The 24126-nt window shown below is 49.9% G+C and overlaps 2 protein-coding genes and 1 non-coding gene across 8 annotated transcripts in view; 2 read left to right on the forward strand and 1 right to left on the reverse strand.

Annotated features, from left to right (window-relative positions):
* Jade2 (jade family PHD finger 2) overlaps nucleotides 1–17468 on the reverse strand; it is a 52183-nt gene extending 34715 nt beyond the window's left edge. The window contains exons 1-3 of one of the 5 annotated variants that reach the window (XM_021733565.3): nucleotides 17374–17468; nucleotides 6573–6630; nucleotides 4285–4379 (exon numbers count right to left, since the gene is read on the reverse strand). In XM_021733565.3, the coding sequence (XP_021589240.1) occupies nucleotides 4285–4379; nucleotides 6573–6630 (153 nt within the window). In that variant the 5' untranslated portion in view covers nucleotides 17374–17468. Of the gene's footprint in view, nucleotides 1–4284; nucleotides 4380–6572; nucleotides 6631–11548; nucleotides 11572–15073; nucleotides 15213–15547; nucleotides 15652–15814; nucleotides 16204–17373 lie in introns of those variants that run through there. The other 4 variants (XM_005335740.5, XM_078050535.1, XM_021733564.3 and 1 more) reach the window with 4 other exon arrangements.
* LOC110599163 (uncharacterized) lies at nucleotides 14107–15557 on the forward strand. Of its 2 annotated transcripts, none has more exons than XR_013439139.1 (4): nucleotides 14107–14238; nucleotides 14419–14590; nucleotides 14803–14882; nucleotides 15126–15557. It is a non-coding gene; the product is annotated as an uncharacterized LOC110599163 (transcript). The 2 variants fall into 2 exon arrangements; XR_013439138.1 differs by having other exon boundaries at nucleotides 14109–14238; nucleotides 14746–14882.
* The window catches only part of LOC101965577 (glyceraldehyde-3-phosphate dehydrogenase-like), a 41496-nt gene continuing 33641 nt past the window's right edge, over nucleotides 16272–24126 (forward strand). The window contains 1 exon segment of the mRNA XM_078050552.1: nucleotides 16272–16355. The gene's annotated coding sequence lies outside the window, so the exon portion shown is untranslated.

Raw genomic sequence — 24126 nt, forward strand, 5'->3', positions numbered from 1 at the left:
TTGTTCCCTCCTCCAGGGACATACTAATTTTGTCACCAGGGTCTACAAAAGAGCTGACAGTTGGACCCCAGGCCTTACTTCACCTTATACCTCCAACCCCTGGCTCCCACTCACCTCTGGGACCTCCCCTGCTCCCAGGCTCCATGGGTCCCAGAAAAGAGTCATATCAGCACAACAGAAATTCCATGGCAGGACAGGTTTGTTAGACTCCTAGATCTACAAACACCAATCCTCAGGCTAGAGACAGTCACTTGACAAGGGTCACAGTGTTCCCCAGTGGCCAAGCAGGAGCATTTTGGCAAAGCCAGCTGCACCACCTCTAACGGACACTTTCCTGTACAGCACCTGCATCCTGCCGGCAGCCAGAGGACAAGCTCCCCAGGGACAGGAGCTGTGCTTTCTGTGTCTCTGGCACAGGGCCGTGCACTGAGCTAGGCCTCTTAGGCACTCCTGAGCTTGCTGAACTGAGCATCGGCAGTTCCCAGTTCCATGTCTCTGCCCACCAGATGACTTTCTGGGGACACTGGTTTCCTGAACACACAGTTTTCTACCTCAGGAGGGGAAATCCCCACTGTCTGGCTTGCCCTTCTGCCTGCTTCTCCGCCCAAGGCCTGGGGAAGACATAAACCGCAGGGCTGGCCTCCAGGTCTCTTCAAGAACTGTCCTTCAGAGTCCTGGCTCGCCTCAGGCAGGGCAGAAACCAGTCAATCCCCCTAGCACCTGTGGAAAGAAAGGGGGGGGGGCTTTCAGCCCCTGCCCCCAGAAGCTTCTTGGGAAGAAGCCAGGAACTCCTGTCTTAGGCAAATGAGGGGAAAGTTTAAGATTGGAGTGCTCACTGTGGCTCACAGCAGGGTTTTTTTGTTTTTAAACAAAAGCATGGGTACCAGGGGCCCTACCCCAGACTATTTAAATTAGAATTACCTAGGCAAAAAGTTGGAAGGAGGTCTGGTTTTGGTGTTTATGTATGATATGTCAAGATCATTGTATTGTCTTGAGCAACTAATAAAAAAAAAAAAGACTTTTGTATATATGGAGAATTAATGTAAAAAATAATAATATGCAATTCCTTGAGATGCTGCATCCCACAAAGGATTAGGCACCAACAATGACTACCTTATTTGGTGAGACAGGCCTGGCCAGAAACCCAAGTTTTTAGCAGAATTTACACAATAAAACCAGCCCCTAGGCCAGGTCAATCCCTTTCCCTCCTTCAGGATTTAAAGGCCAAGGGCCAAGGTCCAGATCTCTGTTATGATGGGATTCCACAGACAGGCAAAACAGAGCAAGCTGCAGGCTGAACCTTCTGGTTCAGCACACACACACCCTTTTTTTTTCAAAGCACAAGAGGTCCTGGGGCAGACTTCAGACTTTGTGAGCTTCCACCAATAATCCTAACCCAACTTCTCAGGTAGCGCAGGGCCCTTTCATTCAGGCATCCTTACCAAGGTCTGCATTCCCCTTTCCTTCCGGCTGAGGGAGAGGCCACCCATTGGGTAAGGGCCAGATGAGAAGCTGAGCCTCAAGGCCTCAGCCCTGTCCAGGGTCCTGACTCCTGGTCAGCACTTTCTTCAGTCCTGGGGCACCTTGCTGGGTGTTAGGAGGACCTGTACCCCTGGTGGTGGTAGTGGGAGCAATGGAAAGGGCAGCCTCTGATATCGTCACAGAGCACCCTGTCTCATCTAAACTTCCCAGCAGCTGAGTTTACTATGTACCTACAGCTAGTGCAATAGTAAGACTGGAGTCCTCAAATCCCCCCATCACTGTCCAGATTTAAGAGACCAAGTGAATGGAGACGTCCACAGCTTTGCAACCAGTTTCTATACCACACTTGTGGCTTTGCAAGTGTTCCTAATAGGAATTTAAGCCTAACTGTGATCACACAGTGTGACCAGCTTGACAGCTGCCCCGTAAGCATTGGGCAGTTGGGGCTCCTAAAACACCCTGCAGGCTGGGCAGACCATAGAGGCCTTCTCCTTGTGGCCCATTAAGAGAAAGAAGCAGCCCAGTGAGCAAATTTAGTGCAAATACTCTGCAGCCAAGTCCTGCTTTCCTTTCTGCCTTCTCATGAGCCAAATAATCTGGAAGCTTTCATTGATGGTTCCTTCTCTGTCTTGCAGAATTTATGCTGGGCACAACTCAACCTTCTCACTTAGAGACAAGGAAAACCTCAAAGGCTGCTCTCCAGCCTTCTGTGGGGAGGGAAAGCTTGTCCTTGGCCACAGTTCAAGGCCAGGAGGACTCCTCAGCCCTCCAGGAGCCCGGGGCTTGAAAGGGGGAGGTGCATCCCAGCAGAAATCTGGGCCACCTACAGAGGCTCCTGGTCTGGGACGTGGGCCTATGTGTAGCCAGTCCCTAGCAGGGCCCTTATCATGGTTCTAGTCTATTTTTAGATACAAAGATTCTAGACTGGAAAACCCAAGAGGCAGGGGAATTTTCTGCCCCATGCAAATTGTTCTTTATTCTCAGCCTTCAGTAACACCTGTTTCCTCCCAGCCATGCCTGATCCTGGTGTAGGTGGCAGGCCTGCCACAGGGAGGCAGCTCCTCCACCCACCAGTGCCTGGAGGGGGCGGGGCAAGGGAGGAGACCGGCTGGAGCTTATCCAGGAATCAAGGGAATGAGCCCGCCCCAGGGGTCCCCCACCCCACTTCGACCTGGGCTATTAAGAACAGTAACTAAGAGGATTCTCAGAAAAGCAGGTTCTCCGGTCCAAAACGGGCATGACGTTTCCTGCCTCCCAGAATCAAGAAGGCACAAAGAGATGGCCACTATTTTGCTAATTCTTCCTTAGCAACTGGGGAGCCACAGTGGATCTTGAGAGTGGGGGAAGATCTCCTACAACCCCAGGAGGCAGGACCCTCCCAAGGCCCCACCTGCCTTTGGCTCCCCTGGCTGCATGTAGGCACATTCCAACCTCCTATCCTGCATAAACCCCAGAACTTTCCCCCTCCTAAACAGCATTCCCAGAGATATCTCCATCCATCTCCACCCCAACACCCACAGGGCCACGGAAGGCCACCAGGTTGGGGTGGCTGAGGAAAAGGTTTCAAAGTATTCGGACCCCACAGCCCAAGGGAAGAACCCTAGGGTAGGGCAGTTCTGGGAGGAGGAGTCCTTTTTCAAAGGGAAGCCTCTGTGGGAGACCCCCCCAGGGGCTGGCTGAAGGCGGTGGCGCCTGAATTGCCTCGTAGTAGGGAAAAGGAGAGGAGAAAGGATGGCTTGGAAAGACACCTTCCCCCACACCAAACAAAGGGCACAAGTGACAGAACTCTGGGCCTTCCCACCCTTGGTACAGTTAGCCCTGAAGTCTTCAAGTCTCCTCCCTGTGACCAGGGGAATCTTATTTTCCTTTATCTAAAATAGAATTCTCAGGAATCCAGCCCAGGCAACTTAGAGGGACCCTGTCTCAAAATAAACTAAAAGGGCTAAGGATGTAGCTCAGTGAGTAGAGCGTCCTGGTCCCAATTCCCACAAACCCCCACAAAAAGGTAGTTTCCACACCCTCAGTCTCCTCTACAGACTGCAGAACAGTGCCAGGTTTGAAATGCCCACTGCTGAATGCTCTTGCGGGCCCCAGGTGTGCTAAAAGCCTCTTCTGTACCCAGTGGCAATGACAGTTACCCCCTAAGGAGCAGTAAGAGCCCATGTGACTTTTCTGGAGCCACAGGAGCAGGTGCTGATATCCATTTTTTTTTTTTTAAATCCCCAATGCTCTTCTCCTCTGCTCCAGAAGCCAAATACCTCGACTTTCTATGGGAAACTTCCCCGGTCAGAGCCAGGAAGGCAAGTGCAGGTGCATGTGAAATGATCCTAGGTAGACGGCTCCACACCAGCAAATCCTATGTCCCTTGGCTTGACCTCCAAAATGTCCCAAATCCTCTTGCTTTTTACTCCACTGCCACAACCCAGCTCTAAGCCACCAGTATTCCTTTCTCTCCTGAACAACTGCAAATGGTTTCCTTTCACAGCAGCCACTGGGACCTTTTATTAAAACATCAGGCTATGTTATAATCCTGTTTATGATCCTTGAAAGGCTTCCCTCTCAGATCAACAGGAACAGCTTTACAACAACCTAGGAGGCGTAGGTAAACTGGCCCCCTCATTCATTCCACCCAGTCACACTGGCCTCTCTTTGCAGAATGCTCAGGGCCCTGTGCCAGGAATGCCCCCCTCCCCTCCCCTGCCACATAGGCATGGTTCACTCTCTCACTCCCCACAGTTCTCCAGTCACCTCCCCACCTCAGCTTCATGTTCTCTGGGAAGCTTGAAGCTTGCCACAACCCACCTCTGAGGGCTTCTTTTCGTTTTGCCGGGGCCAGCCCGACTTGGTGCTGCTGGGTAGTTTGGAGCATCTTGATGCTGATGTAGATGTAGCGTGACCTGTAGAGAAAGAATAGCCCATGAGAGAGACCAGCCCTGGAGGGCCAGGAACACCACCTGCCTTACAGGAAGCCCACAAGGAAAGCTCTGGGTTAAATTATCAGAGGGGGACCTCTGTCCCTGCTCTGGGCCTCAGCCTTTCCACTGTTGAATGGGGATATAAGCCCTCCACCAGTCACCTCCCATAAGGGGCTCTGTGCTAGCTTACCCTGTGACCCCAAACAAGTCCCTGCCTCTTTGGAACAAGCCTTTTGTGCTCTCTCTGGCTGGTTAGGAACATGATGCTTCTCTGGGAAGATGAGCAGGTGTCTTCGGAGTAGGGCAGGGCAGCAGGAAGCAGTGATCCTCTGAAGTGGTCAGACCCAGAGACCATGAGGCTCAATACCTGATATAGCCTCTTAATAGCTTATCTCCATGGGCAAATGATTTGGTCCCCAGGATGGCACTATTAGGACTATTAGATGGTGCCTCATGGGAGAGTCTTAGGTCACTGGGGCCAATCAATCTTAGACTGAAATCTCCAAAACTATAAGCTAAATAAACCTTTCCTTCTAGAAGTTAATTTATGTCAAGTACTTCTAATAGTGAGGTGAAGCTAACACAGGGGTCTGAGATGAACTGTCTTTCAGGGTTGACTGATTTGCCTTTGAAGTCTTAGCACAGTCCCTGGCACACAGTGATAAACATGGGACTCTAATTACTATTAGGGTCTAAGGTCCTTGCTAAACTATAGCACTGTGTCTCCTCCCCTGTGAGTCAGAAGAGCAACAAGAGGGGCCACAGAGAAACCCAATGCTTTGGTTGAACAGAAACAGCCAACCACAGTGGGCACAGGAGCTGGTGGGGAAGCATTTAAGCCCAGGCCTGGCCAACCCTGGTGCAGCTACAGGGCTCAGCTGTCCAGATGCCTGCCCTTGCAGGTGCCTGGCCCTCTCAAAGGGTTCCTCTGCCTACACCAAAGGTAGAAGCAGAGGACATGGTTCTTGGTTCTACTGAGCCAGGCCACAGTAGTGTGTTGCAGCCACAGAAGGGCAGCTGCTGTAATCTGCTACATAGGGAGATGGGCCAGCTTGAAACAAGGGTCAAGCCCAAAGGACAGTGAATGAGACCCTGCACACTGGAAAGGGACTGGAACCTGAATGACCATCCTAGAGCATCTATCCTTGGGCTCTTGGAGGATGTGGAGCTTTGGGAACTAGGAGGGGCCTCGAAGATCCCATTAATCTATTTGCTAACCACAAAGGTTTGCATGAGAAATCAGGTCTAGAGGCAAAGAGCATCAGGCCTGGCCGCCCTGCCAGTATGGCCTCTTTCTTAGCCTGGGCCTCCACCAAGGTGACAGCTGCTAGGTGGGATCTTCTTGTGAGTGTATCCCTCCAACCCGTGGTAGATGGAACTCCTTACTCCAGGGAGCAGGGCCTGGCTTCCTGGGTTATCTGAGAGGAGCAGCCCATAACCTCAGACTGGAGAACGGCTCTCCCCTGGCATGAACCTCCTTCCCTTCTCTGCTCCAAACTTCAGAGAAGGCTCCTTAAACCCCATTATCTCCTTCACAACATGACTGCCTCACCAAGACACCCAAATGACACCCATCCTGAGCATAAGCCTGCAATTCTACTGCCAAGATCCCATGAAAGTTGGGTTTTTTCATTAATTTCTTTAGCCAATATTTACTAAGCACCTACTATATGCCAGAATTAGAATCTGGGGAGTTAGAATTCGGGATACAGCACTGAGCAAGAAACAGGCCCTTTTATCTCTGGTTAGAAAATGATACTTATCTGATAATTATAATGGAGAGTGACAGGTTTTCTACTTGTGAGGTAGGGACTTCCTAAAAGGGCCCTGATTCCACAGCAAGGGCAAAGAGAGGAACTTTTTCTTCTAGCAGTCAGAAGTAGCAAATGCAAAGGCCTCAGAGGGAGTTGATCTGCTCCAACCATAGCAAAACAAATGAAGATAAGACCTGAGGTGGAGGCGGGTAGCATGGGGGGGGGCGCGGGGCGGGCCTGGAGGCCACAGTAAGGTGCAGGGACTATCTCAGGAGCAAAGGGATCTGACTTGATTTATGCTTTCATCAATATGCCCTGGATTGAGCTGAGACCACGAGGTGGACTCCTTCCACCCGGGCCTGTGGGCCTGATCATCATTCAAATTCTTCTCCTATAGGAGTTGCGAATTGGAAGGCCTTACTGTCACTAGTGTCCGAGTTGTCGCTGCTGATGGAGTATTTTCGCCTCTTCTCTTCCATCTGCAACAAAAGGAAGTCAGATCCATTATATTCATGCAAGGTTTGGAAAATCCTCAACCTTTTAGTTAACCACCCCATTCTCTACCTCCCCACACTCCCTTCTATGCAGAAGAAGGAGAATGGGGCTCAGCCCTTCCTAGTGTTCTTCTCAGCCAGCCTCAATCTGTCCCTACCCATCTGTAGAGGCCCAGCAGCTGGGACGATCAGAAGTCTGGCCAAAGAGGACAGAAGGAGAACTAAAAGGGTCAGCAGCTCCAAACTGAACAGTGACCATAACCTTGTCCAGTCCCAGCATCCACTCAATGAAACTCAGGCCCATCAGAAAACCCACGCACACCACAGAGGCCTTCTGAGTGTCCCGGGCAATCCCACAGGAGGTGAGGAGATAGAGGAGAGAAAGCAAGACTGATTCTTTCATGAACACCAGCTATCTAAGCAAGGCACAAGCCAGCACTGAGGGCACAATCCTGAGAGTGGTGGCCAGCAGGATGAGGAAACAGGATGGGGGTAGGACCCTGAGATACAGACCAACCGTGACTGGCCCTGGGTGGGACTGCCCAACTCTCCTATCCCCCACTGTCCTCCCCAGATTAAAAATACAGACTCACTTTATCTTAATAGGAATACCTAACTTCAAGATACCAAGGGCAGCTCTTGCACACAGGCCTCAGGGTTGCCCTTATCTACAATATCTTGTGCTCTTGACAATCTACTGAGCTTTAGAGTTCTTAGCTCTGTTTGCAGGCGAGGCTCAGCGTCTTGCCTGCTGGTAACTTGCTGAACTGAGATTTGAATGCAGGTCTGATCCTGGAGCCACGTGAGCTATCCATGTGCAAACCATCAATTCTGCTAATTGGAAACCTTTTCTCATCCACTTCTTCCTCTTAATCCCGCAGAGCCCTGGGTGGCTTGATAACCTGCTCAGGGTGTCACTAATGCTCTGCGGCCCAAGTCTTCACATGAAGTGCAGGATCCAGCTTCACTTTCCACCCTGCCATACTCCTGTTAGTTATAAATGGCCTCATTGCTCACAGCCAAAGACAGGGAGGGAGCCTTTGTCTTCAGGAAGCATGGCCTGTGGCCCAGCCTATCTATAAGCCAATTAGCCTCTCTACCCCTTCCTGGGGACCTATCTGTGACGGATGACCCACTGCCCTAACCCTAGTGATCCTACTAAGCCCAGGGGTGCCCCCTTCTTACTGCAGTCCTACAAAGACAGGGACCATTTACAGGGACTACCCAGATCTCTGTACCAGAATGACCCTTTTCCCTCATACATGACCTTAGCTAGGAGCTTCTCTCCACCTCTGTGGAGAGAGGTGTCCCTCAACAGAATGGCAGGAAGGCTCAAATTGCTACTTGCTGCTCAGCTCCAAAGGTGCAAAGTGCTCTCCAGAAGGCGAGGGACCCAGGGATAGCTGGTAGTGCAAGCAGCAGGGATGTAGGAGGTAGCAATGACAAGGCCGCTAAACACTTCTTGGGGCAGGAGAGGATACTCTGGTGGGCCCTCACTGAGCACTCCAAAGAGCCCTTAATTGCAAGTGAATACGATGACTGTCTTGCTTTTACAGATGAGGAAACAGAAGCACAGAGATGGGTGACTTGGTCAAGAAGACAGTGCTTGTATTTGACACAGGAGACCATGCTATTGTGACCTTCAGACTTCTTTGCCTCTATGCAGCAGAGAGCAAGCAGCCAAGCAACCACAGCTGCGACCCTCCATGTCCTCCAGGGTCTGTGTCAAGAGTGTAAAGGTGACTTTGATAGAACCCAGATGCTAGCCCACATCTTGTCCAGTCAGGCCCAGCCCTGCCAATGGTGGGGTAGAAGAGGGAAAGGTGCTATAAATGCATCCACCTGTATCCTCCTGCAATCCTGTGCAGGAATTCCATTTCTTTTGTTTTTAGCAAAAAGAGTAGTACCTCCAAACCAGGGGCTCCTACAGCATTAAAAAAAGCCGAAGCTGTGGGGGTTCAAGGTATTGCTTAATGGTACAGCCTATGCTTAGCATGTGTTAAGACCCTGGGCTCCATTCCTAGGCCCATGATGTGGGGAGCAGGAACTGTGGATTCAGGGGTGCTGAATTCAAATCCTAGCCCTATCACTTCTCAGGCCAGGAACTTTGGCAAAGACCCATAATTTCTAGGAGGTAAACTGGATCTAGATTTTCACAAAGATCTCCTAAATTTAAAATGTTGGCAACATTTAAAATTTTTAAAACACTTTGAGAGGGCCAAACTAAACACATTCATGGGCCAGAATCAGTTAGCGAGGCAAAATGAGAGCAAAGTACAGCCCTTGGTACAGTGGGGCTGGAGCTCCATGCAGATGCTAGATATTAATACCATGGTAGCCTTAGACTAGGGTAGAGAATCCTGCCAGTGACCACCTGGGACCCCCTTGAACAGAAAGAGCAATGACACTATATATTAGCAGACCTCTCTGATTGCCCACACCTGTCTCACAATGCTATGTCCTACTGCCCAAAGACCAACAGGCAGGTAGACCCACACCCCATCTAAGCCACCTCCCCATCTAACCTGTCCTTCATAAGGACATCCGAAGAGCAACTAGGGATTATTCTCCTGGTCGGGGCTGTCCCACTGGAGGCAGTTATTAGGGAACAGATTTTGTGGTAGCTTAATTGGAATAATAACTAGGCTTCAGAGTTCCCTGTTTTGTGAGTAAAGCTTCTTTCCTTTGAACTAAGTCCATGCCAAAGGCTCCCTTCCTCAAGTGAGCCCCCGGTCACAGTGCCTACCAAAGCCTCAAATGAGTCCTGGCCCCTGTGAGCCAGCCCCACAAATCACCCTCTCCTTTATCTCAACAAAAGGGGCCGAGAGGACTCCATTTTCAAAGCTCAGATCTGAAGATGCAAAAGTAGGATGTGGAAGTGCTGAACTTCACCTTGGCCTTTGGTTTTCTCTTTCTATTGGTCCCTCCAGCCTCTCCCAAGAGCAAAGTCTGCTCTGGGAGATGACCTCAATATCACAAGGCACTTACTTTTTAGGGGCAAAACATGAAACCTAATCTATAAAGGACAGTTTAGAAAAGAAGAATCTCCTTTCCCTGCCATTCACAACTCCTACAGTATCCCCAAAAGTGACCCAGGCTGAAAGCTGTCCTTCAGGGCTGTGTGTGCCCTAGAGCACCTTCAAAGGGGCCCCGGTCTCTCTGTGCATCTTCCACCCCACAGCCAAACCCTGGCAGGAACCATGGGCTCGCCCCCAAAATACACTTTTTCCCACCTCTGTTATTACCACTCCCATCTAAACCCATCTTGAGTCTTGCCTGGACCTCTTGCTCATTCCCTAGCTTTCACCACTGTCCCCCCATAATCCAGGACTCCACACAGCAGCCAGAGTGATCTTTAAAAAGCATGAATCAGATCACAGCATGCCCCTACTGAAAATCTTTCAAAGGCTTCCTCCTGATCAAAGGACCATTTGCAAGCTCCTGACCACAAGAGCCTACACAATCTGGCTCCTGCCCACTTTGACAAGTTCACACTGACCATGATCCCCTTCCTCACCACTTTATAGCCACATGGGCCTCTTTTCATTTCCTCGAATAAGCCAAAGATTCCAGGCTTCGAGACCTGGCACAAGCTGTACCCTCTGTCTGGAATGTTTCATATGGTCTACGCATGTCTGACTCTTTACTCTCCAGGCAATTTGGGTTTAAACATCACCTGTGTCACCCTATCTAAAGAACTTGGCCATGTAGTCACTCAAGGTCTCCAGGGCAACCATCACAGTTGTGTTGGCTGAGCTACTTGTTGGCTCTCCTCCTTGTGAGTGTGTAAGGAGCATGTCTGTCTAGATCCCTGCAGGAGCCCCAGCAACCCCATCACACGGCAACCAGTTCATAATAGGGAGTGCTGAGTGTGCTCTTGTCCCCTTCGGAAGTGTCGGGACTACACAGCCCAGCTGGCCTGCCTGTGTCTTGCAGGAACAAACACCCCAGCCCAAGATTCCGTCCTATTTTCACAGCCTGCCTTCCCTGTCTTGACCTCACACATTTTCCACGAGGCTTTATTTGGTTGGGCTCCTGGCTAATGATCAATGTCAACTCAGTAATAGAGCAGCAATTTGGTGGCAGATGTTTTCTTGGCAGCCCTAGCTATTGGACTTAGTGGGGGCCTCAGGTCTGGCCTTGGAACACCACCACCCAATGCCAGCCCCCTTTAAAGACTTCTCCGCAAATAAACTCAAATAAACACCCTGGGCCTCCATTAACGCCCTTCCAGCTGACCCTGGGAACAGTGGGCCTTTCAGGTCTGCTACTGCAGTCCTCCCTGGGCAGTTAAACACCCCAATCTGGCCTCCGGCCTCTCCTCTCCAGGGGCCACCAGGCCTGCCCTGCCCGCCACCACACACAGCAGGATTTCGTCCTCCTCCTTAAAAAAGGGGGAAAGGGCTTTCAAGCAGGCAATTTACCATTCCAGACACAATCTTTCAAAGAGAAACAAAAACTCTCCCTGTCTGAGGCAGACCGCTAAGGCGTGTGTGTAATAAGATGCTAATACAATTTAATGATATTTCGGCTGGAAAACCTGTCCTCAGAGCCTCCTTGTGTCGGGAAGGCCAGACATTCAGAAAACAAGAGCTGCACACTTTTAAAACCGCTTGAAACGGGGGTCAGAGCCCCACTCTTTCCTATCTCTCATTAACTTTAATACCTTCTAGGGGACAGTAAATTGCAGTTACAAAAACGATTTTGTGCACACGAGGTAGAGAGCTGCTGCCTGCAATCCTCAACCCTGCTTCTCCAAGGCGAGGGAAGCTCAAACCTTCTAATACCATCGCTGCCCACCTGCAATTCCAAGTGTCCTAGAGAGACCCAGCTTCCCTAAAATGTGCTGCCTACACTCACCCTCCAAAGAATGAAAGGGACTTTGCTTTTAGTACTTCCTTACCCTATTCTTCACCTCAGAAAGGACAAAGCTCCATCCCTTTGCTCCAGGATCTGGTTGCCCAGTGGCATCTGCAGGATGCTTCAGATCTCTTCTTTAGAGAAGGGAGCTGGCTCTCTGGCCTAGCCTAAAGGTGAGAGAACAGGTCAAAGCTGCATTGAGGGGCTGGGGATGTGGCTCAAGTGGTAGCGCGCACGCCTGGCATGCGTGCGACCCGGGTTCGATCCTCAGCACCACATACCAGCGAGGATGTTGTGTCCGCGGATAACTGAAAACTAAATATTAAAAATTCTCTCTCTCACTCTCTCTCTCTCTCCTCTCTTACTCTCTCTTTAAAAAAAAAAAAAAAAAAAAAAAAAAAGCTGCATTGAGACCCTGCCCAGGTCATTAGCAATAACAGTAAGAATGGCTAATGCTAATCAAGTGCTTACTACATGCCTAGCTTTGCATTTTAGACTTTTTTTTCCCCAGTGTTGGGGCCTTGCACATGCTAGGCAAGCACTTTACAGTTCTGGGCTGAGTCCTCCCCACCCTCTTTTTTCTTTTTAGTACTGGAGAGTGAACCCAGGAGTGCTTTGTCACTGAGCTACATCTCCAACTCTTTTTATTTTTTTTTAATTTTGAGATAGGGTCTCACTAAATTCTAAGGGTCATACTAAATGTCCAGGCTGGTCTCCTTGTGGCTTAGCCTTGGGAGTAGTTGAGCTGATGGGATTATAGGCCTGTGCATCTTAAATCTTTTTGAACGGGATCCTCAAGTGTTTCAATCCCATTGGCAGATGAAGAAACTGAGGCCCAGAACCATTATCAAAGCAGATGATCAGACAGCCAGGGTTCAAATCTAGGCTGTGTAACTCCAGAGGGGATAATCCATCCCCAAAAGGTTAATGTGAATATATAGATCTCCAATTTGCAGAGTTTGGGTAGGGTTATTCTCTAGTACTGAGAGGAGGACAATCTAGAGCCCCAGGACCAACCTCCCTGGGGTCCTAAGTTTTTAGTTGGGATCTGCAGTTGTAAGCTTTTGAGCCACATGGGTGGGGGGGCTAAGTGGGGGGACATGGTAAGGCAGGGGTATCCTCTCCTCAATTCTGACGTATTAAAAAAACTGTCAGGTTCCTAAGCAACTTACTGCAAGGAAGTCTCTGAACCCGGACCCGGGTAATGAGCATAAAAACAACCACCTCCCTATTAACAGAAACAATGGTTATAACCAGAACACCCTGCCCACAACCTCAAAGATGTAGCAGTCAGTGTCAGAAGCCTAACTTCAAGACTCCAAAGTGCATGTGGGGCCTGAGAAGCAGCAATCCCTCCATCACCTGTCAATGAGAGCTAAGTGGATGGGATTTCCGACAGTCTCTTCCATGTATGTTACTGGCCATCTAACCAGGCAATTTAAGGAAAGGAAAAGCATGTTGGATAGAAAAACATTCTGGAAACATCTGCTTCATCCAGAGCCCAAACAACTCAGTCCTTAAACACTTCATCTCCAAAAGTGCTGGGAAGACCCTTGGTCAAACAGTTGCAAAACCAACATTCTCTGCTTGAGGTGAGGAGTTCCCTCTGAGAGGCATTTGCTGGGGAACTAAATGCTTTTCCACTCAAAACAACAGCCAGCAGCACTTGGGACAACTGAGAAGGCTCCAGATCAAACAAGCTTTCCTTTTTTTTTTCCCCCTACCATGCTAACTTTCTCAATAAATTATTCGCCCACTTCGGATCAAAGCCTGTTTTTGCAGCCTGTGACCTAAAAAGCAAATAGCATCGCTTAAACATGAAAGCCCTCCTCCCTGCCTGGGTCAGCTTTATTACTCATTCCTTCCCCCTTTACAGTTATTCTGTTGTTATTTTCCTCCCCTGCTTGGTAGATCTCCCTGCGAGTCCCAACCCGCCTGAAGAAGACAGGAGGGATAGTGCATTTGTTTGGGGCCCTAAGGTGAGAAAGGAAGTCAGGGTACCGGAGAACCCAGCACCCTGGGAACCCAGGAAACAGGGCCAGGCCCGGTTGGCAGATCTCTGCCTGGCCCTTTAGCCAAATGTCCTACTGGGAATTTTACCAGTGAAAAAGGGAGTCAGTGCCACTCTGGAAGGAGAGGCCAGGAGATCCTACTACCTCCCAAGGCCAGGGACTAGATTTGCAAACATAAAAGTTTAGGGATTATCCAGTTTATCTGGGCTCAGGGGTCTTCTTTCTTTCAATGAAGGGGCTCAGACCCTTCTAGATCCTTTGGCACTGCTCTGGATACAAACATGACCCCTCTTGATGACCCCCTACAAACTGCCTCTGGATAAAACTTTGTGCCTTGGAACCGTAAAAGACCAACCGGGGGTGCTAGATGCAGGGGTGTGGTTTAGAAATCTGCAGAGACCAAGGATGCGGGTTGCAAACTGCCTTTGGCAAAAGAAAGCTAGCGCCCCTCCCCCTCCCCAGCCCCCAGCACGAGGTTGGCGGCCAAGCCCGTAAAAAAAAAGTGCCCCGGCCGGGCGGCAGAGGCTAAGGGGATTAGAAGGGGGCTTGTGCGCGCCTCCAGCCCGCCCCTGGAGGCAGTACGCGGGACCGCAGGCTGGAGGCGCGCCGGCGTGATTCCGACCGCGGGAGCCTGGAGGAGGAGCCGGAGGTAGCTGCGGGGTGCTCCAGCCCAGGCGAAGGAAGGGCAAGAGGCGGTTCGGACCCGGGGCGGCGCCGGGAGGTGGGTGGGCTTGTCGCCCCTGGCGGGGGAGGGGTCTAGAAGACTCGGGGAAGGGCACTGGAGACCCAGAGGTGGGGGTTGGGGAGGGAGAGCGGGGCAGCGGTGTGTAGTAGGGGACAAGGTTGGTGGGGGGGCTGGGCCTCTGGAAGCTAGAGTGAAGGCTTCCTGCCTGTCTCACAGACATCCTCATCCTCCGGCGGAACAGCTCCGAATGGCCAAGCTGACCCCTTCTCATCCCTTGGCCTAGAAGGGGTGCCTCAAGACCCAGGGATGGGCGGGAAGGGACCATGGGGAGCCACAAGTCTGCACCCCGGCGGGGAGAAGGCGGGAGGGAGCCGCTCCGCAGGCGCAGGCGAGTGGGTGGGAAGGAGGGAGGGAGAGGGAGGAAGGAGGTGAGGCCGGGAAGATGCCACTGCCGGGGGCGGGGCGGGGCCGGGGATCCGGCGGAGGGACTGCAGCAGTGCTCGGTGGGGGCGGGGGCTGCAATGTCGCTCATTTGGGGGTCAGGTGTGTGCATCCCAGCCAGGGTCGGCTGCCAGTCAGCACCTTCCCCATATCACCCAGGGCCTAAGGGCGGAGGCGGAGGGCAGGGGACTGCGGAGCTGTCCCTGGAGCGGGACGCGAACCGGCAGAGTTGGGAGAAGGTAAACAAGGGCCACGCCCCCTGCCGTCGCCCCGCGGGCGCGCACCCGCCGCTCCGGCCGCCGCCGGTACATTTCCACTCTCCCAGCGCTTCTCCCCCGCCGGACTCCCGCGCAGCCCTGGGGGTGGGGGGACCTGTCCCCGACCCCAGCCCGAGCCCCAGGCGCCAAGGCTGCGCACCCTCCAAACTCACCTGTAAAGGGTGTCCCCCGACCCTCCAAAAAAAAACTGTCTAATTTGTGCAGAGCCTCTGAGCCCAGGAGCCGAGCATGCTGCCCCCGCGTGCAGCGCCCGCGTGCACCCAGCCCGGAGAGGGGGCGCCGGGCGGAGGCGGTGGCCCCCGGAAGGTGTCTGGGACCGGACCGGCTGCACGTGAGCCCAGCGCCGGGTCATGTGCACCAGCTCAGCCCGGTTCGGCGGCTGGACGTGCTGCGTATCAACAAAATGAAACTCAGGACGACAGGAGGGCAGATAGCTCCAGGTTCTCCGAATCTCCAACCCCGGACGCTCGGCCTCCCCCCGCACCCCTCTCCCGCCGCAGCCCCTCCAACCGGCCGGAGCCCGCGGGGCAAGTTGCAACCTCCGCGCGCCCCCGCCCTCCCGCGCCCCCTCGCCGGCCCAGGGGCGCTTTGCCGCAGTCATTAATAAAGAAGGTCGCCAGGCTCACCCTTCCAAAAGTTGTTGTTGCATGCGCCCCTCTCAGCCTCCCCGCACCGTACTCTTTAAACGACTGACCAACATGCGCAATCTCTCTCCCCAGTGCTGTGCATCCCCCCCACCCCCCGCGCTGGCTTCCTAGAACAGGCAGCCAGCAAGAGAGAGAGGGAGCGAGCGAGCAAGAGAGAGAGCGAGGAGCGCTAGCAGATCTGTTGCAAAAACACAAAATAATGCCGTGGAGATGCGCAGGGCCCAGCCACCGGGGGCTGGATCTTACCTTGCTCCGCGGTGCCCTCCCGAGGGGCGCTGCCCTCGGCTACGCGCCGCGGCGGGGGCCGGCGCGGGAAGGATGCTCCCGAAACCAGGAGCTCCTGGGGCCGGCGCGGGAGGGCGGGGGGCGCGCATCCATCCGGGGTCGTGGCGAGGGAGGCGGCCGTGCCCGCGGCGTCCCCAGCCCCGCGCTCCTGCTGGGGACGGTTAGCCCGCCAGACTCGAGCTGGTGCCGCTAGGAGTGGGAGCAAAGTAACTCCATGGACGCTACTCACCCCCCCAAAAAATAGCCTCCAACTGCGATGGCCGCGGTCGGCACCATTCACCAACCCCCTGTGTATGTTTCTGTTTCTTTTTAAACCAAGACTTCCTTGTGATCTCTTTAGAAAAAAAAAAAATGTGTTGGGGTGGGGGTGGGGTGGGGGCGGGCAGGAGGAGCGAGGGAGGGGGAGTAGCCACTTTTTTCTTATTCACTCGGATCTCCGCTCCCGACACCCCCCGTCACCGCCCCCCCCCGCCCAGTTGTTTGGCTCCCGCGGCGGTTCCAGGTAGTGTTGCGGGCCCCAGGGGGGGGAGGGTGCCCTGCCCGGCCCCCGCCTGCCTGCAGCGGGGCCCCGACTCAAGCACTCTGGGGCGCCCCCAGCCCGCCCTGTCCCCAGGGCCGGGCCCGAGCGGCGGCTGCGCCCGTGCAAGTCCCATCAGGTCTGCTCACACTTCACACACTCACACACATACCCCGCCCCTCCACTCTCTCACTCACACTTTCTGCTCACACCCCGCCTCCTTCGCGCCCCAGACCCGGGCGGCGCCCCCCGCAACCTTAAAAAAAAAAAATAGCAAGCTTATACTTAAAAAAATCTTTTGGCGCCATATTAATGACGTACTTAAAATTTGCCATTTCTCCCTGCGTCAAAAAGACGTTTCTTTGCAAATAACAGCCTGGAGGCGACACTCGCGGAGGAAACGAGGTTTGCACTGAGCACCCCGCCCCCCGGGACTCCAGCGCTGGGAGACCCTCACCCTCGGCCCCGTTTCCGAATCGCTGGTTTTAAAATGTGAATCGAATAAATCGCGTGGCGTTTTACAGCGCCAGAAGTGAGCAGAAAGTGCTGGCAGGAGCGGAGGGGAGGGGCGCGTACTAGTCTGGGGGAGGGGGCGCAGCCTTCGTCGCCTACCCACACCAAATGGAAACTAACATCCCGGGCAGGGGAAACTTGAAATTGTAGGCGACCTCACGAAAAGAGGGGCGGTCCGTAGAGAGGGTCCCTCTAGGGCTCGTCGCCCCCTCCCCCCTCTCGGGTGCCTCCAGGCGCCCGGAGCTGCCCCGTATTTCCGGAGGGTGAAGAACGCGGTGATGGGTGGTTGGGTGATTGCACGTCCTGGGTCCAGAAGGAGTTTGCCTCGGGGCAACCCCTTCCCTTTTGCTCGTCCCGCCCATTCCCCTTAAAGGGTTAACAACAGAGGGGCAACTTCCAAGGGCTGGCACTTGGCTAAGAAGCGGGGCTCCCCCCTCCCCACCCTTCGCCTCATCGCCCCTCCTCCGCCGGCTCCACTTCCCGACTTGACCTTGTGGTGCACAAACAGTGCGCTTGGATCCTCGTAGTTTCTGGAAGAAGAGCCTGCGCTCGCCAGGCGGGCGGGCTGTCGGGCGGCTAGCCGGCGGTGGCGGGGCCTTGGGTTGGTTCCCAGAGCTGCGGACCACACCCACCTAACCCGCTGCGCCCGCCGCGCTCACCTTCTCTCTAGGAAGGAGAAGGGCTTGTCTCTTGGATGGGGAGGGTTGGGGGCAACCTTCAGCCTCCTCGAAATGCCTCAGCCAGCAAAGTAGTCTGGTCTTGGCTGGAGGTTTTGGGGAGATCCGGGAGGCTAGCCCAATATTCCCATGGCATAGTTGCCAGCTTTTTCTCCACCCCACCCCACCCCCGCTCTATTGGCTGCCCCTCCAAGATGATCCAATGATTTTTGCAACTCACCTTTTGGTTTTGAAGGCATGTGGGTGAGTTGTGAATCCCTTTCCCTCTCCAAGACTGAAGGTTGTTTATTCTTCCTTTTCCCTCCACCGACTTCCATGAAAACATAAATATTCAATTTACATAAGATGACATTTATGTGACAATTAAGAAGATTCCCCATGGACTGTTGCGAACACATTTGCTTATAGGAGAAATAAATCTAATAATAAACAAACTCATAATAACAGCTCAAATCCGACAGGGCGGATTGTCTACACAACAAAGAGGGAGATGATGGGTGCTGAAATAAGCACTTTTTGCAACAAGAAAGAAATATGAGCTCAAAGGGAGTCACTGCAACATTTCTCTTCTGTGGCCTTCATTCACAAAGTATGAGGCAGCTTATCTGGCAAGAAGAGGGGACTGGGTGCCATCTCAAAGTTAGACCTGGCTCTGGCTCACAGTGGTCAGTTGGTAGGATTTTCCCTGGAAACAGGTGTTGGAGGCTAGGAGGGTTCAGTTCCTGACTTTGCAGTTGAGAAGCTGTGTGATCTGGGTCAGTGGATTCATCTCTTTGGGTCTGTTTTACCTCTTCCTATAATGAAGTGGTGGAAGATTCCTGAGGCCATGTGTGCATATATACATATATGTAAACATGCATGTATACATGCTGTGTGGGTAAAGCAGAACCAGACTCAAATGCATGGTGCATGGGAGTACTTTGACCCTTCCCCCTTTTTGTTTGTTGGTATTTAGTGCTTGAATTAAACCAAGAGCCTTGCACATGCTAAACATATGCTCTACCACTGAGCTGTCACACATACCCTCTCCTCTCTTACCTTGTGCCTACATATTTTGGGGAAGGGTGAAAGCCCTCTTCGAAAGCACTACACACCTGAAAACAGCAGGATGATGATTTCTGTCTTTCCCTCTATGAGGACGGGTACAGGAACTACCAGTGTGGGTACAAGGAGGGTCAGGAAAGGAAACTGCGATAAATGGTGGGCTTCACGGTCAAGGTCCAGATAACAGTCTCAGTCACATGTTGGAGGTCGGTGATCAATTTATAGAGGCAGTCCTAAAGGGGGCTGCTCTGGTTGGATCAAGTTGCAGGAGGTTAACATGCCTTGGAAGACAGGACACGGCCCTTCTCCTAGCCATCAGGAGCTGAACTTGAATGGGAAAATGCATTGGCAAGCAGTTATAGAGTGACCTGCTGAGGTGGAAGAGGTTGTGGATGATCATTTAAAGAGCACCTGCTCTATACTACACCCTGTGGGGGCCATTCCATTTTATCCCCACAAAAATCCCATCTTGCCTGGCGTGATGGCGCATGCATGTAATTCCAGCAGCTCTGGAGGCTGAGGCAGGAGGATCGTGAGTTCAAAGCCAGCCTCAGCAATGGCAGAGCACTAGCAACTCAATGAGACCCTGTCTCTAAATAAAATACAAAATAGGGCTGGGGATGTGGCTTAGTTTTTGAGTTCAATCTCCAGTACCAAAAAAAAAAAAAATCTTACCTCTTCAGAAAGGTTTAGTAACTTACCAACAATTACATAGCTAGTAAGTGGTAGCTGACTTATAGTGTTGCCAGAAATAAAAAGTATTCTTACTATTATTTATTTGATTGGAGTTGAGGGAGTCTGCTAGCTACCTTGGCAAGAAAGAGCTTTATGAACACTTTGCATCAGAGATAGTTCCTGACATGGGGTGAAATCCAGGCCCCCAAAGCATCCTTGGAAAACAGGACTGGAAGCTTATTCAGAATGCTAAGAAATCTGCAGCTCTGTGCCACTGTTTAAGGTTAATATTGGAAGTTAATAAAATTATAGTGATGAAGATAATTATAACTCCTTAATCATTATTAAAAGTCTCACCAATCATTCATTAACTTTTTGCAGGAAAAAAATGAGAAGACATAGGTCATACAGATTTAATCATTACTTATTTTCAACAAGTACTTATTGAGTGACTTCTGTATGCCAGACACCATACTAGAATGTGTCACCATTTGACAAGTGCCTAGTGTCTGTTTCTAGTGGAAATAGCAATAAATAAATTAAAAATCTATATGTTTGAAAATAATTAAGTGATGTAGGGAAGAATTAAGCAGAAAAGGGAAATGGAGAGAGTAAGGGTATAATTTTAAGTAGAATGGTCAGGGAAGACCTCACCAGGAATGTGATTCTTAAGCAAAAGGAGGAGTGAGTTGTGTGGGACAGTATATGTGCATAAGGGTGCATTGAGGGCATAAGAGCATTCTAAGCCCAAGCTTCTTAACCTGGATCCCACAAACCCTCCCTTCCAAAGGTCAATAGGTAGAACTCAGGGGGTCAGCACCTTTGATGAGAAAAAGAATTGCATCTTTATTTTCACTAATTAAAGCATAGCAGTTCTTCAATTATGAATGCAGATAACAAATCAGTGATATTAGCAGCACCTGTGACACTGCTGCTAGTAAAAATCACAGATATTTTCATATCACATTACAGTTGTTGAAAATACCTTAAAATATTACGTTCATCACTACCTCAACATTATGCTGCAATTTAATGAATTAATAAAGCACATATATTACTATATTATACATTTAAAAATATTTTTGAGAGTAGTATTTCAATAAAATTGGTTTTCTTTATAATTTATGGAACTTTTTTAAAAACTGAATTTAAAGATCTTAGAGGAGCTGGGGCTGGGGCTCAGCAGTAGCACACTTGCCTAGCATGTGTGGGGCACTGGGTTCGATTTTCAGCACCACGTGGAAATAAAAAAAAACTAAAGGTCTATCAACATCTAAAAAATAAAAAGATCTTATACTCAGAAAGAGTCCACCATACAAAAAAGGTCAAGAACCCCTGTCCTTCCCTACACAAAATGGCAGGTGCAAGGGCTCGAAGCAGAAGCGTGTTTATAATGTCAAAGGAAGAGGTCACCCAGGACACTGTAAGGAACTTGGATTTGACTGGAGTGATATGAAGGGGTTGTCATTGGTATCATGAATGACATGATCTGACACTGGATTTTACAGGTCACTCAGCTTTCGTACAGAGAGCAGACCAAAGGGGGGAAGGCTGAAGCCGAAGGATATATATATAGGAAGACATGTTGTTGATTGACCCACCAAGTGAGGGAAGATGTTACCTTGGACCAGAGTGGCAGCGGTGGAAATGGTGAGAAGTAGCCAAATTCTGTGTATATTTTGGAGAATTTGCTTATGGAATGTGAGAGAAAGACACTAAGGATGACTACAAGAGTTTGACCTTAAGACCATGGAAGGATGGATTGCCATTGGCTAAGGCAGGGGAAACTGGAAGGAATAGGTTTTTGAGGAGGATAAGGAGCTCATTGTTAGACATATTGAGCTTGAGATGCCTGTTTGACATCAAGTGCAGCCATCCCACAGGCAGCTCAACATGGCAGCCTTAGTTTGGGGCAAGGTCTTGGCTGAAGATATTATTTAAGAATTATCAGCAGATGGATGGTATTTAAAGCTACAGGAGATGATCCAAGTGTAGAAAGAGAAGGGACTCAAAGATGGCTGGAAGACAAAGAGGAATCAGCAAAGATGTCATCAAAAAAGAAGCATCTAGGGACTGGGGTTGTGGCTCAGCAGTAGAGCACCCGCCTAGCACATGTGAGGCGCTGGGTTCGATCCTCAGCACTACTTGGGAATATATAAAAAATAAAGGTATTGTGTCCACCTGCAACTAAAAATAAATAAATAAAAAGCATCCAAAGAGATAGAATGCCCTGGAAGCCAAGGGAAGCAAGAGTTACAGGAGGAAAGAAAGCCCTACGTCCAAATCTGCAGAGAATCGATCATTCGGTTCAGAAACATGGAGGTCAATGGTAGCCTTGATAAGAGCCATGTCAGTGGAGTGGTTCAAGCAAAACCTTGATTGGACTGGGTTCAAGAAAGAGTGGCAACATTTATAGTTGTTATCATGTGTTCCTGTATGCTACTAAAAATATGATAGCCAGGGCTGGAGTTGTAGCTCAGTGGTGGAGCACACTTGCCTACCACATATGAGGCACTGGATTCAATCCTCAGTACTGCATAAAAATAAATAAATAAAATAGAGGGATTTATTATGTCTATCTATAACATATATATATATATATATATATATACATATTAAAGAAATAAGACACCCTTTGTATGTTTGTGAATATGTATAGAACCGTATAACCACGTAGCTGTAGAAATTCAACTTAGACAACTTTTAGTGAGGATCTTTCTGTTCCTTAAGCATGGTAAGGGATGTTACGAATCCTGAGAGAAATAAAGCACACTTGACTGCCTTCCAAGTCTATAAAATTTTGTTGACAAACGAAATGTACACAAAACCATATATCTGGCTAAATACACATATCAGCCTGACTATTAGTTTTGCCAGTGTAACAGACAATATGATGAAAACTATGCATTCCAGAGTTAGACAGTCCTGGGTTTGCATCCTTCCTTGACCATTCAACAGCTTTATGACTTTGCATAGATCAGTTATCCTGTCTGTGCCTCATTTTTCTTCTCTGTTAACTGGGGATGAGTCATTTCCAAACTTCAGTGTGCTGGGGAATGGTGATACTCAGTAAAAATGTAGACTTCTAGACCTTATCCCCAAAGGTTCCCAGTGGGCAGGTTTCTGAGACCTGTCCCAGGCATCTGCATTTTTAACAAGCAGCTAGTCATTCTTGATGCCCTTACCCAGGAACCACAGTTTGTGAAACACACACAACATGACCACATGATTTCAAGTACTGACCTGGTACTCAGTAATTGCTTATAAGACAATAGCTGTTCTTCCAGGAGTCCTTAGTGGGAACAAACATCCTTTTTAAAATAACTTGCAATTTATATACAGAAGCAGAAGGTCCAGCATACCTTAAGAACTTTAATGGAAAAAATAGCATAAGAACTTTAATTGAAAAAAAGCATAAGATTTTGGTATACACAAACACACACACACACACAATGGAATACTACTCAGCATTAAAAGAGAATAAAATTATGGCATTTGCAGGTAAATGGATGGAGTTGGAGACTATTATGCTAAGCAAAGTAAGCCAATCCCCAAAAAACCAAAGGCCGAATATTTTCTTTGATAAGTGGATGCTGATCCATAATGGGGGGGTGATGGGGAAAATGGAGGAACTTTGATTGGGCAGAGGGGAGGGAGGGAAGGGAAAGGGGATGGGGGCAGGAAAGATGGCAGAATGAGATGGGCACTATTACCCTAGGTACATGTGTGACTGCACATATGGTGTGATCATGTACAGAGAAATGAAAAGTTGTGCTGCAGTTGTGTACAATGAATCAAAATGCATTCTGCTGTCATATGTGCCTAATTAAAATAAATCAATAAAATTTAAAAATCACATCACTGGGGCTGAGGATGTGGCTCAAGCGGTAGCACACTTGCCTGGCATGCGCGGGGTGCTGGGTTTGATCCTCAGCACCACATAAAAATAAAGATGTTGTGTCTACCGAAAACTAAAAAAATAAATATTAAAAAAATTTTCTCTCTTTAAAAAATAAAAATAAAAAAATAAAAATCACATCACCTTATTCTAGTGTCATGTGTAACTAATTAGAACAAATTTAAAATAAAAAATTAAAATTAAAAATAGCCTAAGACTTGTTCAACATTCATTTGTTGAATATTTATTGAGTGCCTGCTATGTTCCAGGCAGTGTTCAAGAACTGGAGAGAGAAAATATCTGACTCAATAATCTGTCTGAGTCATGGAGGTAGGAAGAAATCCCAGATGTAGTTATCCACACTCCCCAACAGCTTGCCTCTGTGCCAGGTGAGAAGTCCTCATTTGGGTTCCAGATCGATGTTCATTCACTTGCTGCTGGAGGCATTGCTTGTCCAATGATGACATGATGCATGCAGATCACCAGGGATCTTGTTCAAGTGCAGATTCTGATTCATGAAGTCTGGGGTGGAGCTTGAGAGTCTGCCTTTCTCAAAAGCTCCCAGATGCTGCTGATGCCGCTGATCCACAGGTCACACATGAAGTAACATGAGTTCACAGGTTAGGAAACACCTGCCCTAACCTTATGGTTTCTAGAGAATTCCTGGGAACCTGAAGGAATTGAGTCTGGGAAGACTTGCTGATTGATCAGATGCAGGCAAGTTTTGTTCACCCTTCCTTCTGGGTCCTCTGTTTCTATAGTCCACTCTTTCCCCCTCCCACCTGTAGTCAGTGCCTTTACGTGGCCTCCTCTGAAGAAGAGTGAACATTCATTCCATTGGTTGTTCAATAAATATTTCCCGAGTGCTTACTCTGTGCCAAGACCTGTACAAAACACATAATTTGGCATTGACGAGAGGACAAAACCCAGCGGCTCTTGCCTCTTGGGC

The sequence above is a fragment of the Ictidomys tridecemlineatus genome, chromosome 1 (genome assembly GCF_052094955.1).
Source record: "Ictidomys tridecemlineatus isolate mIctTri1 chromosome 1, mIctTri1.hap1, whole genome shotgun sequence".
Lineage (NCBI taxonomy): Eukaryota > Metazoa > Chordata > Mammalia > Rodentia > Sciuridae > Ictidomys > Ictidomys tridecemlineatus.